General features: G+C 48.6%; 3 protein-coding genes across 7 annotated transcripts in view; 2 read left to right on the forward strand and 1 right to left on the reverse strand.

Annotated features, from left to right (window-relative positions):
• DGKA (diacylglycerol kinase alpha) overlaps positions 1-1,353 on the forward strand; it is a 24,001-nt gene extending 22,648 nt beyond the window's left edge. For 3 of the 4 annotated variants that reach the window (XM_023210833.1, XM_023210834.1, XM_023210835.1), the window contains exons 23-24: positions 125-185; positions 458-794. In XM_023210833.1, the coding sequence (XP_023066601.1) occupies positions 125-185; positions 458-541 (145 nt within the window). In that variant the 3' untranslated portion in view covers positions 542-794. Of the gene's footprint in view, positions 1-124; positions 186-457; positions 795-1,309 lie in introns of those variants that run through there. The other variant, XM_031936316.1, reaches the window with a different exon arrangement.
• On the reverse strand, positions 876-12,897 carry PMEL (premelanosome protein). Of its 2 annotated transcripts, none has more exons than XM_023210838.2 (11): positions 12,692-12,897; positions 8,387-8,497; positions 8,081-8,227; positions 5,259-5,393; positions 4,707-4,868; positions 3,733-4,455; positions 2,887-3,003; positions 2,563-2,647; positions 2,248-2,453; positions 2,058-2,169; positions 876-1,119 (listed from the first exon to the last, which is right to left on the reverse strand). In XM_023210838.2, exons 1-11 carry the CDS (start codon positions 12,765-12,767, stop codon positions 984-986), a joined length of 2,010 nt encoding a protein of 669 aa, XP_023066606.1. In that variant the 5' UTR covers positions 12,768-12,897; the 3' UTR covers positions 876-983. The 2 variants fall into 2 exon arrangements, with proteins under 2 accessions (XP_023066606.1, XP_023066605.1); XM_023210837.1 differs by having other exon boundaries at positions 2,058-2,145; positions 12,692-12,782.
• On the forward strand, positions 11,860-19,842 carry CDK2 (cyclin dependent kinase 2). Its single transcript, XM_023210836.2, has 7 exons — positions 11,860-13,878; positions 14,617-14,694; positions 14,805-14,925; positions 15,528-15,698; positions 16,544-16,645; positions 18,078-18,281; positions 18,555-19,842. The coding sequence occupies exons 1-7, from the start codon at positions 13,763-13,765 to the stop codon at positions 18,657-18,659; spliced, it is 897 nt and encodes a 298-aa protein (XP_023066604.1). The 5' UTR covers positions 11,860-13,762; the 3' UTR covers positions 18,660-19,842.
• The last annotated feature ends 902 nt before the right edge of the window (positions 19,843-20,744 follow it).

The following is a 20,744-nucleotide window of genomic DNA, read 5'->3' on the forward strand; positions in this document are numbered from 1 at the left end:
GAATGGTGGGGAGGAGCTTTACTAGATCTCCCTCCGTGACAGAAGGTCTCAAAGTCAACCTGAGAAGCAGAGTTTTGGTATTTGATTAGTAAGGAAATCACCAATGTTCCTTGGTCTCCCATAGCACCACAAAAACCCTTCCCATGCAAATTGATGGAGAACCCTGGATGCAGACGCCCTGTACAGTGAGTATTGACGATCCCAGCCAAAAACTAAACCCTTGGGCTCCATGGATCCTAAATCCCCATTCCACAGCTTCTTTACACCCTTCTAATGCCTGAACTTCCCCTGCACATCATTCATTCTAAACCTTGATTTCTCAGCCCCTGGTTTCCCTATCGTGGCCTCTCTAGGAACCTAGCAACCCACCCAAACCCCACAGATTTCCCTCCAAATCTCTGAAGCCCAGCCCCAAAGCATCAGGTCCTGCCTCTGAATGTGCTCCCTTCCCTTCCAGATCAAGATCACCCACAAGAACCAGATGCCCATGCTCATGGGCCCACCCCCCCGCTCCACCAATTTCTTTGGCTTCTTAAGCTAAAGGGGACACCCTTGGCCTCCAAGCCAGCCGTGAACCCACCTCCCTATCCCTGGACTCTACTCCCGAGGCTCTGTACATTGCTGCCACACACTCCTGCCAGCTCGGGGGAGTGTTCCTTCACCCTGACAGTATTTATTACCCTGCACCACCTCACTGTTCCCCCTGTGCACACACATACACACCCCAAAACACATACATTGAAAGTGCCTCATCTGAATAAAATGACTTGTGTTTCCCCTTTGGGATCTGCTAAGTAAGTGGTACACATCCTTCTTTTATACCTTCACTCCTTAAATGACATAGATTCTCCCAAGAAGCGACCGAAAAACCAGCATCAGGCTCTGAATATTTATTTCGGTTAATAGTAGTCTCCCAGGAAAGACTGGGGGAAATATAGGTGTTTCTGTCAACCCAGGAAAATCACAGCATCATATGAGAGTACTCAGACCTCCTGCCCACTGAGGAGTGGGCTGTTCTCACCAATGGGGCAAGAGCGGAAGATGCGGGGTAGACGCAGCCAGTGATTGCTGCTATGTGGCAGCTGGGAAATGGAGAAGGCTTGCTTCATAAGTCTGCGCCTGATATTGGGAGAAGGGGTAAACTGGTTAGCAATGGACAAAAGTAGCTTGTCTGTGTGCTTCTCTAAAGAAGGGAACACACCCATACCCCAGTCTGCTTAGCCTTGATCCTAGCTCCCTCCCCTTCTCCTCAACTCCAGGGTTTACCCTCTCTTATTTCTGTGGTAACCTCTGTCCATTCCTCTCTCAGCCCGTAAGCTTCCCTGCCTGAGGATCATGCCACCCCAGGCCTGGGGAATCTGCCCTTCTTGCAGGTAAAAAACTCAGTTTACTCCAGGCTGGGCACGGTGGCTCACACCTGTAATCCCAGCACTTTGGGAGGGACAGTGCAAGGCAGGCAAATCACGAGGTCAGGAGTTTGAGGCCAGCCTGGCCAACATGGTGAAACACTGTCTCTACTAAAAATACAAAAATTAGCCGGGTTTGGTGGCGGGTGCCTGAAATCCCAGCTACTCGGGAGGCTGAAGCAGGAGAATCGCTTGAAACTGGAAGGTGGAGGTTACAGTGAGCCGAGATTATGCCACTATATTCCAGCCTGGGCAAAAAGAGTGAAACTCCATCTCAAAAAACAAAGGAAAAAGAAAACTCAGTTTACCCAAAGTGCCTCCACTCTTCATATTATTAACAACAGTCATGAATAACAATTATTGCGCTCTTGCTTCAGAGGCAGGTGCTTTACTCATTATTTCTAATCTTTACAGCAGCTCCACAGGGCAAGTATTAGTTTACCTACTTTTCAAATGCTTAGACAGGTTAAGCTACTTCCCCCAGGTCCCACAAACAAGACTGCAGCCCAAGTCTGGCTAACGTACAAGACTGGGCTCTTTCCTGGACACCATGCTTCCTTAAAGGGAGAGGTGGTTTCTTCTCCCCTTGAGGAAGAGTGAGTAGTGATAACAAGGGATAAGGGGGTCTGAGCTATGTGATAAGGCTCTTACCTATATATCAGAGATGCAAGGACCACAGCCATCAACACCAGCAAGATACCCACGAACAGGGGAGCCTGCCCAAGGCCTGCTTCTTGACCTGTGAGAAGAATCCCAGGCATTGCTTCACTCAGTGTCGGCTCCTTGCCAGCTACCCTCTATCCACTCCCTTCGTCATCTTAGCTCTTGTCCAAGGACCTACCAGGCAGGATAAGCTGGGTGCTGACCACTGCCAGGCTGTTGGCATCAGCCAGAGACACATTGAGGCAGTATGTCCCCAAGCCACCCTTCAGTATCTGGTACAGAACCAGCTGGCAGGCTGGGCTGGGTGGCACAGGCTGGCACAGCTGCTGGGCAGGGGGCTGGCACCCTGGTGATGAGATCTCCATGCAGGCTTCCGTGGGCAGCCTGGAAGAGGTGTCACAATATATAAGGGGATCTAGGACAGGACACTAAATGCCAGAGAGCAGAGAAACAGTCAACCCAAGAGTTATCAGCACACTAGTGGGACACTCACCCGCCTTGGCAGGACACAGTCAGCTCAAATGCATCTCCCTCACTGGATGGCACAACCTGCAGGATCTCGGCACTTTCAATACCCTCTGCAGAGTTGCAAGATTATCAAGTTAGGATTCCTCTACCTGGCCTCCCCAAAAGCCCATAGACAGGAAAGCCCCAGGGCTGCTCCACCAATCTCATCCCTGTGCTTTCAAATGAGGACTCTGGCATTTGGGTATTCTTCCTATGTAGGTGAGTAATTCCTCCCAAGGTGTGCTTCCACTGACCAGCCCTAGGCAGCACACAGCTGCCTCCATCAGCCCCCAAAGTAGGCAGGACTCACGGACGATGTCCAGGGTGACGGAAAAGGAACCATATCGATACAGAACACAGTCCAGGGGGACTTGTCTCTTCACCAGCCGTAAGGTGGCTGTAGCATCCAGCAGGGGTCCCAGGGAACCTGGCAGGAGAGGATTGAGGAGGCAAGATCAAAAGACAGATGACTCATCTGGAGGCAGAGGCCAAGCAGTCATTTTTTCAGGTTGAACCAGAGTTACTGGATTCTGGAGTCACTGGCTTGGAATCAGATAAGACCTAGGAAACTTTATTCTATAGATAAGGAAACTGAAGCCTAGAAGAAGAAAATGACTCCTCCAGAATCACAGTTGGGGTGGCACTGGAGTTTTAAAAAATTCTCAAATGTTTATCACATCTCACACTATGCCAGGTCCTAGGCTAGACATTCAACATGTGTTAACTCATTCAAGCATCACTATTTCATTCCTCCCTTTTTTGCTTTGGGATGGGAATCCAGGGTTGGGAAATGGAAGGATCAGGATCTCGGAATCTGGGAAGGATTTCCGTGCAATTATGCTTGAACAGAAAATGAGCTATAAATATTATGTAAATGATCACAGTCTGTTCCCTGGTCTTGCCAACCATTCTCAGCAGTAGAGAAAGCAACAAGCTCTTCTCTCATGGCCTAGGGGAAGACCTTGGTTTCCTGAACTCCAGATCTATTCCGTGTCATTAATAGAGACTGGAGTGCTTTATAGCCAGGCCAGTGAGAGCTCTGAGGGGAGAATAGTGCTAAGCAAAGCATTGGGTAATGTCTGAGTCCTGGGTAAGACTTACAGAGTAGAGTAGGGTACCCCACCTCCATGAACCTCACTCGCACTGGTCCTCTTACCTGTAATACTTTCCGTAGACATGATTGAGCTGGTATCTGGACCCTCAGGCTCAGGGGTAGGTAGCTCTCCAGCTGTGGTCTCCACCCACTCTGTAGTTGTTACCTGTGCAGCTGTGGTTCCAGAAGGCACTACAGTTGACACCTCTGCAGGTGTCATACCTATAGCCTCTGGAGTTGACATCTCTGCCAGTGTGGTACCCATGACCTCTGAAACTGGCACCTTCTCAGGTGTCGTACCTGTGCTGTCTGCAGTTGGCATCTGCACAGGTGTAGTGCTTATGACTTCAGTGGTTGGCACCTGCACAGATGTGGTTCCAGAGGGCTCTGCAGTTGGCACCTGACCAGGTGTAGTACCCACGACTTCTGTAGTAGGCACTCGGCCAGCTGTGGTGTCAGGGGCCTCTGCAGTTGGCCTGTGCCCATCTGTGGTGCCTGGAACTGGGGAGGAGCCACAGGAGGTGAGAGGAATGGCAGCCTGCAGGACCACCTGGGCAGTGACTGGGCCAGGCTCCAAATAAGTATGAGTGACCACAAGTGCCCGAGAGATCAGGGTTCCACTACCGTCTCCAAAGTCCCAGGTGTAGGAGAGGTCAGCTTCAGCCAGATAGCCACTAGGGTCATGGAGCTGGAGGGCAAAAGTCAGAGGCTGATTTCTCAGGAAGTGCTTGTTCCCTCCATCCAAGGCCCGCAGCTGGGACACGCTCACGGAGAAAGGCACCTGGTCTGGGATTGGAGCCAGAAAAGGTGAGAACTAGGCCTGAGCCACAACTTCTCCCTTCACAGCCACACTCTCCAACCCCAAGCTGACTGGCTGGCCCTTCACTGGCACTAAGCCTCATATTTCTCTGCCTAGGTCTTCCTGGCCCTTCTACTTTAAGTTTGCACAGCATTTCACCTTTCCCCTTTCCAGTCCATCTAAGCCTCCCTGCCTTCTCTTGCCCTATGACTGGCCTTGCCCCTTCCTAAACCCGTACCAGTAATGGTGAAGGCCGAGCTGGAATGAGCAAGAGGCACATAGCTCCGGGATCCCCGGCGATGGTAAACAGTCACTTCCATGGTGTGTGTGCCCAGCATTGCTCTGCCTGTTCCAATGCTCAGCCCAGACACTGGGCCCCCTAGAACTTGCCAGTATTGGCCTGAAGTTTTTGGAATGAAAAGAAAGGACAAAGAGATTACTGGTCAAAGGGGACTGAGGGACAGGCTTAGAAACAGGGCAATGGAGATCGGAGGTCAGGAGGTATGATTACTTCTGAGGGTGTTTGGAAGGCTGTGATATGGGGGGACAGGGAAGGGGTCCTAATGAGGCATTCCATGGGGTAGGACTACAATTGAGGAAAAGCTGCCAGAAAGAATTATGATAGAGTTCAAGGGGGCTAGGTGCTATGGAAGAGAAAAGATCTAAGAGGAAAATGAAGATTAGAGAAAATCACAGAAGTTAAGGTGGAAGGGGCGGGCAAAAGAAAGGTGATCAGGTACAAAGAAGTAAACACAAGTGTAGATGACAGGCTGAGAAGGGAGTCCCTCACCCCAGGTCTTCCAGACATAAACAAAGCTTCTCTTCTGAGACCAAGGGCCAGATGGGCAAGGTCCACCATCAGGGAAGATGCAGGCATCGTCAGTTTCCTGGGGATACACTGGCTGTCCTCCCCACACCTGGCTCCCTGAAAGGTAAATACAGAGTCACTCTCAAACCCTGGCATTCTTTTTTATATACCAAAACCCCTAAAATTGTTCCCAGGGTATCAGAGAGGGGCTCTGGGAATATTCCCTTGCTAGAAAGTACATTCTCCATGGTATAACCATTTGAGGTGGCAGTTGGGGGCTGAGGGTGTGGAAACTACGTTTTTCTTTTGGAGACAGGGTCTTCCTCTGATGCCCAGGCTGGAGTGCAGTGGTGTGATCACAGCTCACTGCAGTGTCAACCTCCCAGAGTCAAGCAATCCTCCCGAGTAGCTGGGACTACAGGTATGCACCACCATACCCAGCTAATTTTATTTTGTTGTAGAGACATGGTCTTGCTATGTTGCCAGGGCTGGTCTTGAACTCCTGGGCTTAAGCAATTCTCCCGCCTCAGCCTCCTGAAGTGCTGGGTTTGTAGGCATGCGCCACTGTGCCTGGCCGGAAGCTATAATTTAATTGGCCAGGTGTGGTGTCTCATGGCTGTAAACCCAGCACTTTGGGAAGCTGAGGTGGGAGGATTGCTTGAGGCAAGTAATTCAAGACCAGCCTGATCAACATAGCGAGACCCTGTCTCTACAAAATACACTTTTTAAAAAGTAGCCAGGTGTGGTGGAATGCACCTGTAGTTCCAGCTACTCCAGGGGCTGAGGAAGGAGGATCACTTGAGCCCAGGAGGTTGAGGCTGCAATTAGCTATGATTGCACCACTGTACTCCAGCCTGGGAGAGAGAGAAGGTCCCTGACTCTAAAATAAATAAATAAAATAAGAAGAAAGAAAGAAAACAAAAAGAAGATATATGTATATGTGTATATATGTATATACATAGCCACATATAAAAATATTTAGAGTGATTTGCTCTAGCTAGTGGAATAAAAATAACAGCACTAGGGGGCTAGGCGCAATGGCTCATGCCTGTAATCCTAGCACTTTGGGAGGCTGAAGCAGTTAAATCAACTGAGGTCAGGAGTTCCAGACCAGCCAACATGGGAAAACCCTGTCTCTACTAAAAATACAAAAATTAGCCAGGCGTGCTGGTGGGAGCCTGTAATCCCAGCTACCCAGGAGGCTGAGGCAGGAGAATCAGTGGAACCTGGGAGGTAAAGGCTGCAGTGAGCCAAGATTGCACCACTGCACTTCAGCCTGAGGAACAGAGCGAGACTCTGTCTCAAAAATAAATACATAAATAAATAACAGCACTGGATAACATTTATGTAGCCTTTACTGTAGGCTGCAGCAGACACTACATTAAATACTTTACACATATTATCACATTCTAATCCTTACAACAATCCTTTTTTCTTCAGAAATGGAAACACAATGAGGTGGGCAGAGCACTTCAGTTCAGGAGTTTGAGACCAGCCTGGGTAACATGGTGAAACCCCGTCTCTACTAAAAATACAAAAGAATTAGCCGGGCATGGTGGCATGCGCCTGTACCAGCTACTCAGGAGGCTACCCCCAGCTACTCAGGAGACTGAGGAGGGAGGATCACTTGAACCCAGTAGGCGGAGGTTGCAGTGAGCTGAGATCATGCCACTGCACTCTAGCCTGAGCGACACAGCCAGACTCTGTCTCAAAGAACAAAAAAAAGGGGGGGAAACATAAAACAAGTGACTTGCCCAAGGTCACATATCAAGGACAAGTTTAAATATAGGTCTGTTCAACTTCTAGGTCCCCTAAATTCTGCTGTCCTCCACTTTAGGGACTGTAATTTTCTTTTCTTTTTGCTTTTTGAGACAGGGTCTCACTCTGTCACCCAGGCTGAAGTGCAGTGGCGTGATCATGCAGTTTCGACCTCCCAGGCTCATGATCCTCCCACCTGAGACTCCTGAGTAGCAGGGACTACAGCTGTAATTTTCTTTTCTTTTTGCTTTCTCTGTTTTTGTGTGTTTTTTTTTTTTTTTTTTTTTTTGAGATGGAGTCTTGCTCTGTCGCCCAGGCTGGAGTGCAGCAGTGCAACCTCGGCTCACCACAAGCTCCGCCTCCTGGGTTCACACCATTCTCCTGCCTCAGCCTCCCCAATAGCTGGGACTACAGGCGTCTGCCACCATGCCTGGCTAGTTTTTTTTTTGTATTTTTAGTAGAGATGGGGTTTCACCATGTTAGCCAGGATGGTCTCAATCTCCTGACCTCTTGATCTGCCTGCCTTGGCCTCCCGAAGTGCTGGGATTACAGGTGTGAACCACCACACCCAGCCTTCTCTGTGTTTTTAAATTTTAACTACAATGAGTATGTATTACATATATAACTTGTTTTAAAAAGTAGAGGAGGAGGCTGGGCGTGGTGGCTCACACCTGTAATCCCAGCACTTTGGGAGGCCGAGGCGGGTGGATCACAAGGTCAGGAGATCAAGACCATCGTGGCTAATACAGTGAAACCCCGTCTCTATAAAAATACAAAAAAAAGTAGCCGGGCGTGGTGGTGGGTGCCTGTAGTCCCAGCTACTCGGGAGGCTGAGGCAGGAGAATGGCGTGAACCTGGGAGGTGGAGCTTGCAGTGAGCCCAGATCGCACCACTGCACTCCAATCTGGGTGACAGAGCGAGACTCCGTCTCAAAAACAAAAACAAAAACAAAAAAGTAGAGGAGGAAGGGGCATTCCCTGAGCTCACTGGGCATACCAGGGAACCTGAGCCCTAGGAATAAGGACCTAGAATAGAGAAGTACTCACCATTGATGATGGTATTGTTGATCCAGATAACCTGCCCATCTGGCAATACCTTTTGGCTTCCAGGGAAGTTCAAGGCAATAGAGAAGGAGGCATTTGCACCAATCAATGTAGGCCCATCATTACTGACCTTGAGAGACACTTGACCACCTGGGAAGGAAAGCTACATTAGCTGGGACTCCTGGGCTTCCCCCTCCCTGTATATGTTTCCCCTCCTTTTCTTCCCAAGCTACACTCAATGCAGGTCATCTTGCTTTTCTCCTCATCCCATTCCTACCATGCCCTCCCATGGAACTTCCAAGTTCTTACCTCTCCAGCAGTCAAGTCTCTGGGCTTCTGTCCACTCTGGATACAGCTGCCTGTTCCAGGCTTTGGTTCTGAGTTGCCTTGAGACACCAAGCCAATCCTGGTTTCTGGGTCCTAAAAGGAATGTGCCATGAAGAGCCCTAGGATCCTTTCAGTCCCTTCTCAGGGATAATACTCTATTCATGTCACCCAATTCATTCTCACATTCGAAGTGCTTTTTTTCCTTTTTTTTTTTTTTGAGATGGAGTCTTGCTCTGTCACCCAGGCTGGAGTGCAGTGGCCGGATCTCAGCTCACTGCAAGCTCTGCCTCCTGGGTTTAGGCCATTCTCCTGCCTCAGCCTCCCGAGTAGCTGGGACTATAGGCGCTGGCCACCATGCCCCGCTAGTTTTTTTTATTATTATTATTTTTTAGTAGAGACGGGGTTTCACCGTGTTAGCCAGGATGGTCTCGATCTCCTGACCTCGTGATCCGCCCGTCTCAGCCTCCCAAAGTGCTGGGATTACAGGCTTGAGCCACCGTGCCCGGCTTTTTTTTTTTTTTTTGAGATGGAGTTTCACTCTTGTTGCCCAGGCTGGAGTGCAATAGCGCGATCTCAGCTCATTGCAACCTCTGCCTCCCAGGTTCAAGAAATTCTCCTGCCTCAGCCTTCTTGGTAGCTGGAACTACAGGTGCCCGCCACCACGCCCAACTAATTTTTGTATTTTTAGTAGAGACAGGGTTTCACTTGGCCAGGCTGGTCTTGAACTCCTGACCTTGTGATCCACCTGCCTTGGCCTCTCAAAGTGCTGGGATTATAGGCGTGAGTCACAGTGCCTGGCTAAAAGTAAATTTTATGGTATGTGAATTATGCTTGATTTAAAACAAAACAGGTCAGGCACGGTGGCTCACACCTATAATCCCAGCACTTTGGGAGGCCAAAGCAGACGGATCACTTGAGGTCAGGAGTTCGAGACAAGCCTGGCCAACATGGCGAAACCATGAAACATGGCAAAACTAAAAATACAAAAATTAGTCGGGTGTGGTGGTGGGTGCCTGCAGTCCCAGCTACTTGGGAGGCTGAGGAACGAGAATTGCTTGAACCTAGAAAGCGGAGGCTGTAATGAGCCAAGATCACGCCACTGCATTCCAGCCTAGGGGTAGAACAAGACATCATCTCAAATAATAATAATAATAATAATAATAATAATAATAAATAAGGGTTTTGTTTTGTTTTGTTTTGTTTTGTTTTGAGATGGAGTCTTACTCTATCACCAGGCTGGAGTACATTGGGGCAATCTCGGCTCACTACAACCTCCACCTCCCGGATTCAAGCGATTCTCCTGCCTTAGCCTCCCGAGTAGCTGGAACTACAGGCACACACCACCACACCCGGCTAATTTTTGTATTTTTAGTAGAAACAGAGTTTTACCATGTTGGTCAGGATGGTCTTGATCTCTTGACCTCGTGATCCGCCCATCTCAGCCTCCCAAAGTGCTGGGATTACAGGCGTGAACCACTACGCCCAGCCGAATAAATGAGTTCATTTCTAAAAAATGAACTTTGAGAGTGAGACTCCATCTCAAAAAAAAAAATTTCCTTTTGAACATGATCAAATTTGTGTTTTAGAAAGATCATGATGGCAAGCAGTGAGGAGGATGGATTAGAGGCTGGCAGAGATGGGGCATGGGGACAGGGTAGACAAAATTATTGTAACTGACCAAGAGAGGTCTGAGAAGAAAAGGATATGCTGGGTCTCCATCTGCCCTACCCAGGTCCAACAACTATCAACACCTTGCCACATTTGCTTTGTTTATCCTTACTAGTTGTTGTTTTTGTTTTGGCTAAAGTATGTAAAAGCAAATCCCAAACATCGTATTATTTTAACCCTACAAATTTAAAAAATATGAGTATTTTCTTGCATAAGTACAATGTCATTTCATGCTAGACAAAATTATCAAACTCAGTCCATATAAAATTTCATGACTATCTAGAAAAATGTCTTATGATTTTTAAAATCAGGATCCAAACTATAAGCACAATCTTTTTTTAAGAGCCTTAGGTGGGTGGGTGTGAACAGACTCTTTCCAGGATACATTAAGGAATGTAGTAAAAGAAAAAGACTTGAAACTGCAGCACAGTAAGGAAAGTCAGATCAAGGAGAACTTCCTAGAAATCTGTGAGACTAAGCATCTAGGGAGAAAGCGGGGCTGGGATATAATGCATATATTTCAGCACAGCAGAAACTACTTTCACCCCATTTTCCCCTTTCCTGCAGAAACCTCTCTCCCCTCCCCTCCTATCTGTATATATTTCAGCACAGCAAAAACTACCCTCACCCCATTTTTCCCTTTCCTGCAGAAACTTCCTTCCCTTTCCCCTTTTCTTTCCCCTTTCCTTTTCCTTTTCCTTTCCTTTTGATACAGGGTTTTGCTCACTCACCCTGTGTGCAGTGGCACATTCATCACTCACTGCACCCTCAAACTCCTGGGCTGAAGCCATCTTCCTGATTAGCTTCCCAAGTAACTAGGACCACAGGTGCTCACCACCAGGCCCAGATAATTTTTTTTTTTCTTTTTGAGACAGAGTTTCGCTCTTGTTGCCCAGGCTGGAAGGCTGGAGTGCAATGGCGCGATCTCGGTTTACTGCAACCTCCGCCTGCTGGGTTCAAGTGATTCTCCTGCCTCAGCCTCCTGAGTGGCTGGGATTACAGGCATGCGCCACCACACCCAGCTAATTTTGTATTTTTAGTAGAGACTGGGTTTCTCTATGTTGATCGGGCTGGTCTCAAACTCCCGACTTCAGGTGATCCACCTGCCTTGGCCTTCCAAAGTGCTGGATTACAGGCATGAGCCACCGTGCCCGGCCTAGGCCTGAATAATTTTTTTACTTTTTGTAGAGACAGGGTCTCACTATGTTGCTCAGGCTAGTCTTGAACTCCTGGGCTCAAGCAATCCTATGGCCACAGCCTCCCAAAGTGCTAGGATTACAGGTGTGAGCCTCCTCATCTCCTTTCTTTTCTTTTTTTATTTTTTTCAGACAGAGTCTTGCTCTTTTGCCCAGGCTGGAATGCAGTGGTGTGATCTCAGCTCACTTCAACCTCTGCCTCCCAGGTTCAAGTGATTCTCGTGCCTCAGCCTCCCAAGTAGCTGGGATTATAGGGGCGCACCACCATGCCCACCTAATTTTTGTATTTTTAGTAGAGATGGGGTTTCGCCGTATTGGCCAGGCTGGTCTGACCTCAAGTGATCCACCCACCTCAGTCTCCCAAAGTGCTAGGATTACAGGCATGAGTTACTGTGCCAGGCCTCATCCCCTTTCTTTTCTTTTTTTTTTTTCGAGACGGAGACTCGCTGTGTCACTCAGGCTGGAGTACAGTAGCGTGATCTTGGCTCACTGCAACCTCCGCCTTCCGGGTTCCAGTGATTCTCCTGCCACAGCCTACCAAGTAGCTGGAACTACAGGCATGCGCCACCATGCCCAGCTAATTTTTGTACTTTTAGTAGAGACAGGGTTTCACCATATTGGTGAAGCTGGTCTCGAACTCCTGACCTTGTGATCCACCCACTTCGGCCTCCCAAAGTGCTGGGATTACAGGTGTGAGCCACCATGCCCGGCCTCATCCCCTTTCTAATGTGTGCTGTAACCCTAGTTGATTCTGCTGGGGGAGGATCTGGAATCATCTCATTGAGCATCCCACCACTAGAGCAAGAGAAGTCATAAGATACCCCATTCTTTCTCCACTTCCAACTCTCCTCAGAGCAGTACGGGACATTCCAGACCCTCTCACCACCTCAGCCCCTCCCCTTACTCCTGTCACGAGGCCCAATCCCCCAGAGCCCTTTCATGTGATGCTCAGCTGAGACCCCTCTGCCTATCTCTCCCAGCCCCAGAACAAAAGGTCTGGGCTGTGTTCACCCGTACCCATCCCAAGGGGAGAGGATTGTATCTCCTTAGTCTTCTTACCCAATACTACATTCTCTGACTCCCCACTTTAAATATCCTACCCCAAGAGACATTTCTTAAAAGAGTCTCCCGCACATTTCACCCCTTTGGAGCCCCTGTTCCAGCTCACTGCCAAGGAAGCCTCAGAATCAGTGCCACAGAAACCTTCTATTCTTCCACCCCTCCAAGCATATGAGATTATTTTCAGGCTCAATCCCAAAACTCCATGTAGGGAGGGAGCCCAGGTGCCCACATTCTCACTAAATCAAATGAGTGGGAGACGCCTGAAATATTGCCGCTATCTCCCATTAGGAGGAGAGAAACCAGAGCAGGGGGAATTCATCCCCAAGTTCACACCTGCTCATGTCCACATATCCACACATACCTTTTGTAGCCCCCACAGCCAGCAAAGCACCTATCACAGCCAAATGAAGAAGGCATCTTTTTAGCACCAGATCCATTGTGTTCTTCCCTCCAGCAACCAAAGGCACTGGGGGGACTGGGATAGGCCCCTATATAAGAAAAGGGTGCTCATTTGCATAGCCCTTCCTCTTCTCCCTCAGAGAAGGCCTGGGAGGGGCCGGAGAAGAGGAAAAAGGAAAAACTGACAAAGGGATCCTGGTCCCTAGACATTGCTTTCCCATCCTGCTACTCAATGGCAGTTTCTGGTTTCACTGGGTCACTCTCATATACTCCCGGGCAAGGGCTGACTGAAAGGCAGCTGCATAACACATACCAGACACAACAGTTCATCATGGGAGAGTGAATTAAACCAGGAACTTCTCAAAAAAACAGAAACAGAACCCTGCATCCCAAAACAGAGACAGCGTCGGGGTAGGCTATGAGGCAGAGGCAACAACAACTCCTCTGAGGTCCAGGAATTCTTTACAACGAGATTCCTGGTTTCCTGCTTTTCAAAGGAGGCTCCTGGGCCAGGTGGAATTTAACCTTAGGTCGATACATATTTTCCCCAGGAGTGGTGAAAATAGTGAGTTAGAAATCAAGAAATCCCTACAGACTGGAGACACAGGTAGGAAACTTGGACCCAAAGTAGGTACTTAGGAAGACTGTTCAGCCGCCCCACCAAGGAAGAAATTTGTCTAGCCCCCGAAGAACCAAACTTGCCTGGGGCGGGGTCATTTGCGGGGAGGAGCGCTGCACTCGCCCCCCGGCTCTGACGTTGACCAATAGAAAGGCCTGGGGGCGGAGCCAGGGAAACGCGGGAAGCAGGGGCGGGGCTTCTGGTGGCGGTCGGGAACTCGGGGGGAGGCGGCAACATTGTTTCAAGTTGGCCAAATTGACAAGAGCGAGAGGTATACTGCGTTCCATCCCGACCCCGGGGCACCATACTGGGCCCTGTTTCCCCCTCCTCGGCCCCCGAGAGCCAGGGTCCGCCTTCTGCAGGGTTCCCAGGCCCCCGCTCCAGGGCCGGGCTGACCCGACTTGCTGGCTCTTCATGGAGAACTTCCAAAAGGTGGAAAAGATCGGAGAGGGCACGTACGGAGTTGTGTACAAAGCCAGAAACAAGTTGACGGGAGAAGTGGTGGCGCTTAAGAAAATCCGCCTGGACACGTGAGTGGCCTCTGTACCCGGGACTCCTAACTGGGGACCTCCTTGACTGTCCCCCCCGCCAATCCCCCACGGGCGGGTAGCCGTCCAGGGACCGGAAGACAACAGGGAAGGACTTCTTTAGAAGTGGAGAGGTGGGTTGGGGGCCAGTAGAAGGTGGAGTATATACTTATACTCCCTGGGGAGAGTATAGGGTGGTGTGGAATCCATGGAAAACTTTCTTCCCAAACTGAGCCGGATCGTGCCCCCAAATGTGCGAACACAGAGACTCGGGGAGAGAAAGGAGGCCTCTGAGATGAGGTCCAAGACTCTCCATGGAGTGAAGTTATGTGGGAACCGGCGAGGAGCGCCTTTCTGAATGAAGAGCTCTCCTCACTGCCCCACCCTCACCTTAGAATTATCTCCTCTTTCCAAAGAATGGCAGTTGAACCTCACTGGCCCCTCTGGGGAGACTGGGGGCTACTCCTGCATTTTTTTTTCCCCCATTACAGCCTCCCTGCTTCACCTTCACCAGACGGCTTTACTTACCTACCCCTGGGAAAAGAGGAGATAATGACCTTAATATGTGCAAAAGCCATACCCTGACTACCCAAGAATTAGCTCTTTCCAGCACCCTTTCTTTTCTCTGACTTTCCTAGGGGGTGCTGGGTGGTGTCTCCTTGGGGGAAAGAAATGACTAGGTGGAGGAAAAAGAAATATTTGTAACCATATTCCCGTCTCTGCTTTCCCAACCTCTCCAAGTGAGACTGAGGGTGTGCCCAGTACTGCCATCCGAGAGATCTCTCTGCTTAAGGAACTTAACCATCCTAATATTGTCAAGTGAGTATGTGTCTGAGAGGCAATCCAGCTGGAAAGGAGGATGAGTTGTCTGTACAGTGTGGGCTTTTCTCTCTCTCGCACCTCCATTTCCTCAAACTTTACTCCTCTAGGCTGCTGGATGTCATTCACACAGAAAATAAACTCTACCTGGTTTTTGAATTTCTGCACCAAGATCTCAAGAAATTCATGGATGCCTCTGCTCTCACTGGCATTCCTCTTCCCCTCATCAAGGTAATGCTTCTTATCAGCTCCTCCCATCATGGGCATGTCTTGGGGGACTGGTGGCAGGCAACTCAGGTTGATATTTTATGATCTCGGCCTCCTTCTGAGCCCTCATCTCCTACACACACACACTCCCCTTCTTTTTGTGTCTCCTTCCCTGCTCATTATATTCATTAACCCTAGGGTTGGACTGAACAATCAAAGTTGAAACTCTAGTGAGTCAACCTAGCAACTCAGGTGGGAGGTCAGATGAAACTCAGATAAATGGGATTTGAGAGCACTTGGTAAATTCCTCCAAAAAGCCCTTCTGTTTGGTGGAAGAACTAGCTAGTAAGTCTCTATTGTCTATTTTAGGGCTGGATTCTTCACTCCCAGAGCTACTTTATTAACAAACATTTGTTCAATGCACAGCATATAGAAAAGGGAAGCAAAATTGAGTAAGACTTGGTCCTTATCCTCTCTGGGCTGACAGTCCATTGGGAGAAATAGCTTGTAAATATGTAACTATAATCCAACATAGTAAAGGCTTTAGTAGAGTTTTGGGGGCACAGAGCAAACCCAGTCTGCTCACTGTGATGGAGAAACACAGTCCTCTCTTTCTTCTTTGTCAGAGCTATCTGTTCCAGCTGCTCCAGGGCCTAGCTTTCTGCCATTCTCATCGGGTCCTCCACCGAGACCTTAAGCCTCAGAATCTGCTTATTAACACAGAGGGGGCCATCAAGCTAGCAGACTTTGGACTAGCCAGAGCTTTTGGAGTCCCTGTTCGTACTTACACCCATGAGGTGAGTCCCTTTATGCCTTTCTTCTCTGAGCTTCCCAAGAGGTGTTAACTAGGGTATTCACAAATTTACTAAAAATATCTGGCTAATAGTTTCTTACTAGGTAGAAATAATCTCTTGACATCTTTTTTTTTTTTTTTTGAGACGGAGTCTTGCTCTGCCACCCAGGCTGGAGTGCAGTGGCCGGATCTCAGCTCACTGCAAGCTCCGCCTCCCGGGTTCAGGGCATTCTCCTGTCTCAGCCTCCCGAGTAGCTGGGACTACAGGCGCCTGCCTCGTCGCCCGGCTAGTTTTTTGTATTTTTTAGTAGAGACGGGGTTTCACCGTATTAGCCAGGATGGTCTCGATCTCCTGACCTCGTGATCCGCCCGTCTCGGCCTCCCAAAGTGCTGGGATTACAGGCTTGAGCCACCGCGCCCGGCCCATCTCTTGACATCTTAAAGAGTCTTAGGGCATGCATGGAATTCATACTGTGTTGCTAACTGGGCTCACGCCTGTAATACCACTACTTTGGGAGGCTGAAGTGGGAGGATCACTTGAGCCCAGGAGTTCGAGACCATCATGGGCAACATAGCGAGACCCCATCTCTACAAATCTACAAAAAGAAAAAATTTTGAAATCAAATTATGACCATTTGTCTCAAGTTTTTCCAGGAAGATCTCAAACTGGGGGTTCAGAAAATATGGTCTCCAGAACTATGGACTGGAAATCAGTGAGAGGGGAAAGATGGAGGGAAGGAAACTGCTTGTTAAGAGGCCATGAGTTAGCAGAGTAGTGTTGAGGAACTGAGATGTGGGAATCTCCATACCCTATAAACCACTCCACCCCTCCCTATTCCTGTCCCTCAGGTGGTGACCCTGTGGTACCGAGCTCCTGAAATCCTCCTGGGCTGCAAATACTACTCCACAGCCGTGGACATCTGGAGCCTGGGCTGCATCTTTGCTGAGATGGTATGGAGGCTTGCCCAAGTTCCACCCAGCCGCCTCCTCCCCACATTCAAGAACAACAACTGTTTCTTGGCCCAGACCTATGGCCCTTCTATCACAGGGTTCTGTCTCTAAAGTAGCACCAAGGGGAATGGTGGGAAAGGATGCAACTGTTGCCCCAATATCAACCACAATGTTAGGATATCCTCAAACAGCCTTAATACCTAGTATACTTCTCTTATCCCTGAAATGACACAAAGCATTTCTGCAGCTGTTTTAGCTGAGTCTGCATATATTTGGGAGAATGTTCCATTTAGTGCCTCTTTTATTTCAGGCCTTCATTTCAAGGCTTGTAGACCTTGTTGTGTGGTGCCAGCAATGTAGTGAAGACAATTGTGGTCACTTTATCCAAACCCTTCATTTAAATTGCAGATTTAGGCAGAGTGCAGTGGCTCACACCTGTAGTCCCAGCACTTTGGGAAGCTGAGGTATAGGTGGATCACCTGAGGTCAGGAGTTCGAGACCAGCCTGGCCAAAATGGTGAAACTCCATCTGTACTAAAAATACAAAAATTAGCCAGGTGTGGTGGCACACACCTGTAATCCCAGCTACTTGGGAGGCCAAGGCAGGAGAATCGCTTGAACCCAGGAGATGGAGGTTGCAGTGAGCCGAGATTGCACCACTGCACTCCAGCCTGGGCGACAGAACGAGATTCCATCTCAAAAAAAAAAAGATTTAGATCATGTCCCCCTTCAACCTCTGGCTTTTCAGATTGAAGGATCCTTGAGACCTGGCTTTATGTAGACGCTCCTATCTCCTTTAATACAACAGTGCAGTGCAGTAGGCTGAGGCTTCAAATCAGCAATATGTTTTATTGTCTTTTATCTGGGTTGTGACCAACAGCTTAAAGACCATTAGCCTGTACATATGTAATGTGCATTTATCCCCCAGTGCATTACCTTACAATTGTCCATATTCCTCTCTCAATTCATCCAAAAATATTTGTTAAGCACCTAGTGGGTAGGCAGCACCATGCTAGGTACTGTGGGGAACACAGAAGAAATGGAAGACAGAGCCTCTGCCCGCTGTACTCCTATCTAGAAGTGGCTGCATCACAAGGTTGGGGGATGACTGCAGTGTCTACCCCATACCCCGTGAGTGGCTTGGGATCCCTTTGCTACATGTCAGTGGCATTGCAGACATTCAGCCCCTCCCAGACCCACCCAGCTTTGGGGATCTGCAAAACCATGGTTAGGGGAAGGAAGGCGGGGGCGAGGAGACAGATGAAGGGACTTCATTGTCTCAGGTTCTGTGTGACTGACCCCATGAAAGGCCCTGGGGAGGGAGTCATGGGGCCCTGCTGACCTTCTACTGTCTGTGGGAACTCCTTTGTATAGAGGAGAGTTTTGACTGACGTCAACGTAGGTCTTAGTATTTTCTCTTTCCCCATTTTCAGGTGACTCGCCGGGCCCTATTCCCTGGAGATTCTGAGATTGACCAGCTTTTCCGAATCTTTCGGACTCTGGGGACCCCAGATGAGGTGGTGTGGCCAGGAGTTACTTCTATGCCTGATTACAAGCCAAGTTTCCCCAAGTGGGCCCGGCAAGATTTTAGTAAAGTTGTACCTCCCCTGGATGAAGATGGACGGAGCTTGTTATCGGTGAGAGTGGGCACCTGTTTTCCCTCATTCATTTCTCCCAGGGAAGGGCTTTTCCAGGATGAAGGAAGGATGAGACCCTGAAATCTGGGCCTCAGTATTTTGTTTCCCTGGTTCCTGCTCTCCCTGTTGGCACACTGATTCAGCTATGGGAGGATGGAAGTAAGAATTCTGCCTTGGGTAGAAGGAGTTCTGGTTTCCTGATTTCTGGGAACACCTGCTGCCCATTTAGTCCACTATCACATGATTGAAGTCAACATACATCTCTCCCTCTAGCAAATGCTGCACTACGATCCTAACAAGCGGATTTCGGCCAAGGCAGCCCTGGCTCACCCTTTCTTCCAGGATGTGACCAAGCCAGTACCCCATCTTCGACTCTGATAGCTTTCTCGAAGCCCCCAGCCGTAATCTCACCCTCTGCTCCAGTGTGGGCTTGACTTGGCTTGGCCTTGGGCTATTTGGACTCAGGTGGGCCCTCTGATCTTGCCTTAAACACTCACCTTCTAGTCTTGGCCAGCCAACTCTGGGAATACAGGGGTGAAAGGGAGGAACCGGTGAAAATGAAAGGAAGTTTCAGTATTAGATGCACTTAAGTTAGCCTCCACCACCCTTTCCCCCTTCTCTTAGTTACTGCTGAAGAGGGTTGCTGTAAAAAAAAAAAAGAAAGAAAGAAAAAAAAAAGCCTTCCTACATGTTAGATTTGCCGTACCAATCTCTGAATGCCCCATAATTATTATTTCCAGTGTTTGGGATGACCAGGATCCCAAGCCTCCTGTTGCCACAATGTTTGTAAAGGCCAAATGATAGCAGGGGGCTAAGTTGGAACTTTTGAGAACCAAGTCAAACAAAACCACTGGGAGGAGTCTGTTTTAAAGAATTCGGTTGAAAAAATAGATCCAATCAGTTTATACCCTAGTTAGTGTTCTGCCTCACCTAATAGGCTGGGAGACTCAAGACTCAGCCCGGGTGGGGCTGCAGAAAAATGATTGGCCCCAGTCCCCTTGTTTGTCCCTTCTACAGGCATGAGGAATCTGGGAGGCCCTGGGACAGGGATTGTGCTTCATTCCAATCTATTGCTTCACCATGGCCTTATGAGGCAGGTGAGAGATGTTTGAATTTTTCTCTTCCTTTTAGTATTCTTAGTTCTTCAGTTGCCAGGGATCCCTGATCCCGTTTTCCTCTGAAGTCCACCTCCTACCCCATAGGAGTTGGAAGTTAGGGTTTAGGCATCATTTTGAGAGTACTGACACTTTTTTAGGGCTGTGATTGAGTGAGGGCATGGGCAACAATATTTCTTTAAAAGAAGGATGAACAATTATATTTATATTTCGGGTTATATCCCACAGTAGGGTTGGCTTTTTTTTTTTTTTTTTGGTTAGAGTGGGTGGATTTGTTGCCACGTGCACCTTGGGGTTTTGTAATGACAATGCTTAAAAAAAAAAAAAGCATTTTTTTTGTTTATGATTTGTTTCTGTTACCCTTGTCCTTGAGTGCTCTTGCTATTAACATTATTTGTAATTTAGTTTGTAGTTCATTAAAAAAATATGCCTAGTTTTATAGTTCATCTCTTTCCTATTTACTGAAAGAATGGTGAGAAACAGAATATGAATATGTATATGTGATCATTGATTTCGGACCCCTTTTCCTAATCTCTCTGTGCATGGCTACCCACCCCACCCCATTTTGGCTAGTGCTGACGATGAACAAAGTGGTTATTATCGTTCCTATTTATGGCTGGGGAAACTGAAGTCTATATACTTCCTACTTTCTCCACACACCAGCAAACCTCCTTTCCCCCAGCCAACATACTACACACACACAACACACCACATACACACCATATATGCACACACACCCCATACACACACGCACGCACACACACACCCCCATGCACATACATAGCGGCAGGAAAAGGGCTCCCGGGGAATTTGCCTCTCGACACTGCATTTCCCAGTAAGCACGCCCTTTTTCCTTTCTGTTTCATATCACAAACAGCAAAGTTTTCCAAAGATTATTTTATTTACATTTACATACGATTCTGAAAAAGCGTCTCCAAGCTACCACTTCTTGTAGTTGCCATTGTCTCACTCCACCACCAAAAAACATCTCAGACCCCCCGCCGGCCACCCCAAACACGCCTGTCCCCTGAAACCTCACTAAAGGGAGGAAGCGCTGATGTCAGGGTTACTTAAATTCCCAGGCTCCGGATCCCTAGAAGAGGTATTTCCCTTTACGCCGGCGAATTTGTCATAGAAGGCGGGGCACTAGAGCCAGCCCCAGCCAAGTCCAGGGGGAGGGGCGAAGGTCAATAGCGGCCTTCCTAAGGCTCCCGTCAACCCCTCCTTGCCTGCCAGTCAAGTCCCGTATTTTCGCAGTACTGGTTAAAGTTTCACTTTGACCCGCCTCCATCACTCACCTGATTAGATGTTTATGAGTCAAAAGGCGGGGTCATGGGGTGTCGAGATT

Source organism: Piliocolobus tephrosceles, chromosome 10, assembly GCF_002776525.5.
Source record: "Piliocolobus tephrosceles isolate RC106 chromosome 10, ASM277652v3, whole genome shotgun sequence".
NCBI lineage: Eukaryota > Metazoa > Chordata > Mammalia > Primates > Cercopithecidae > Piliocolobus > Piliocolobus tephrosceles.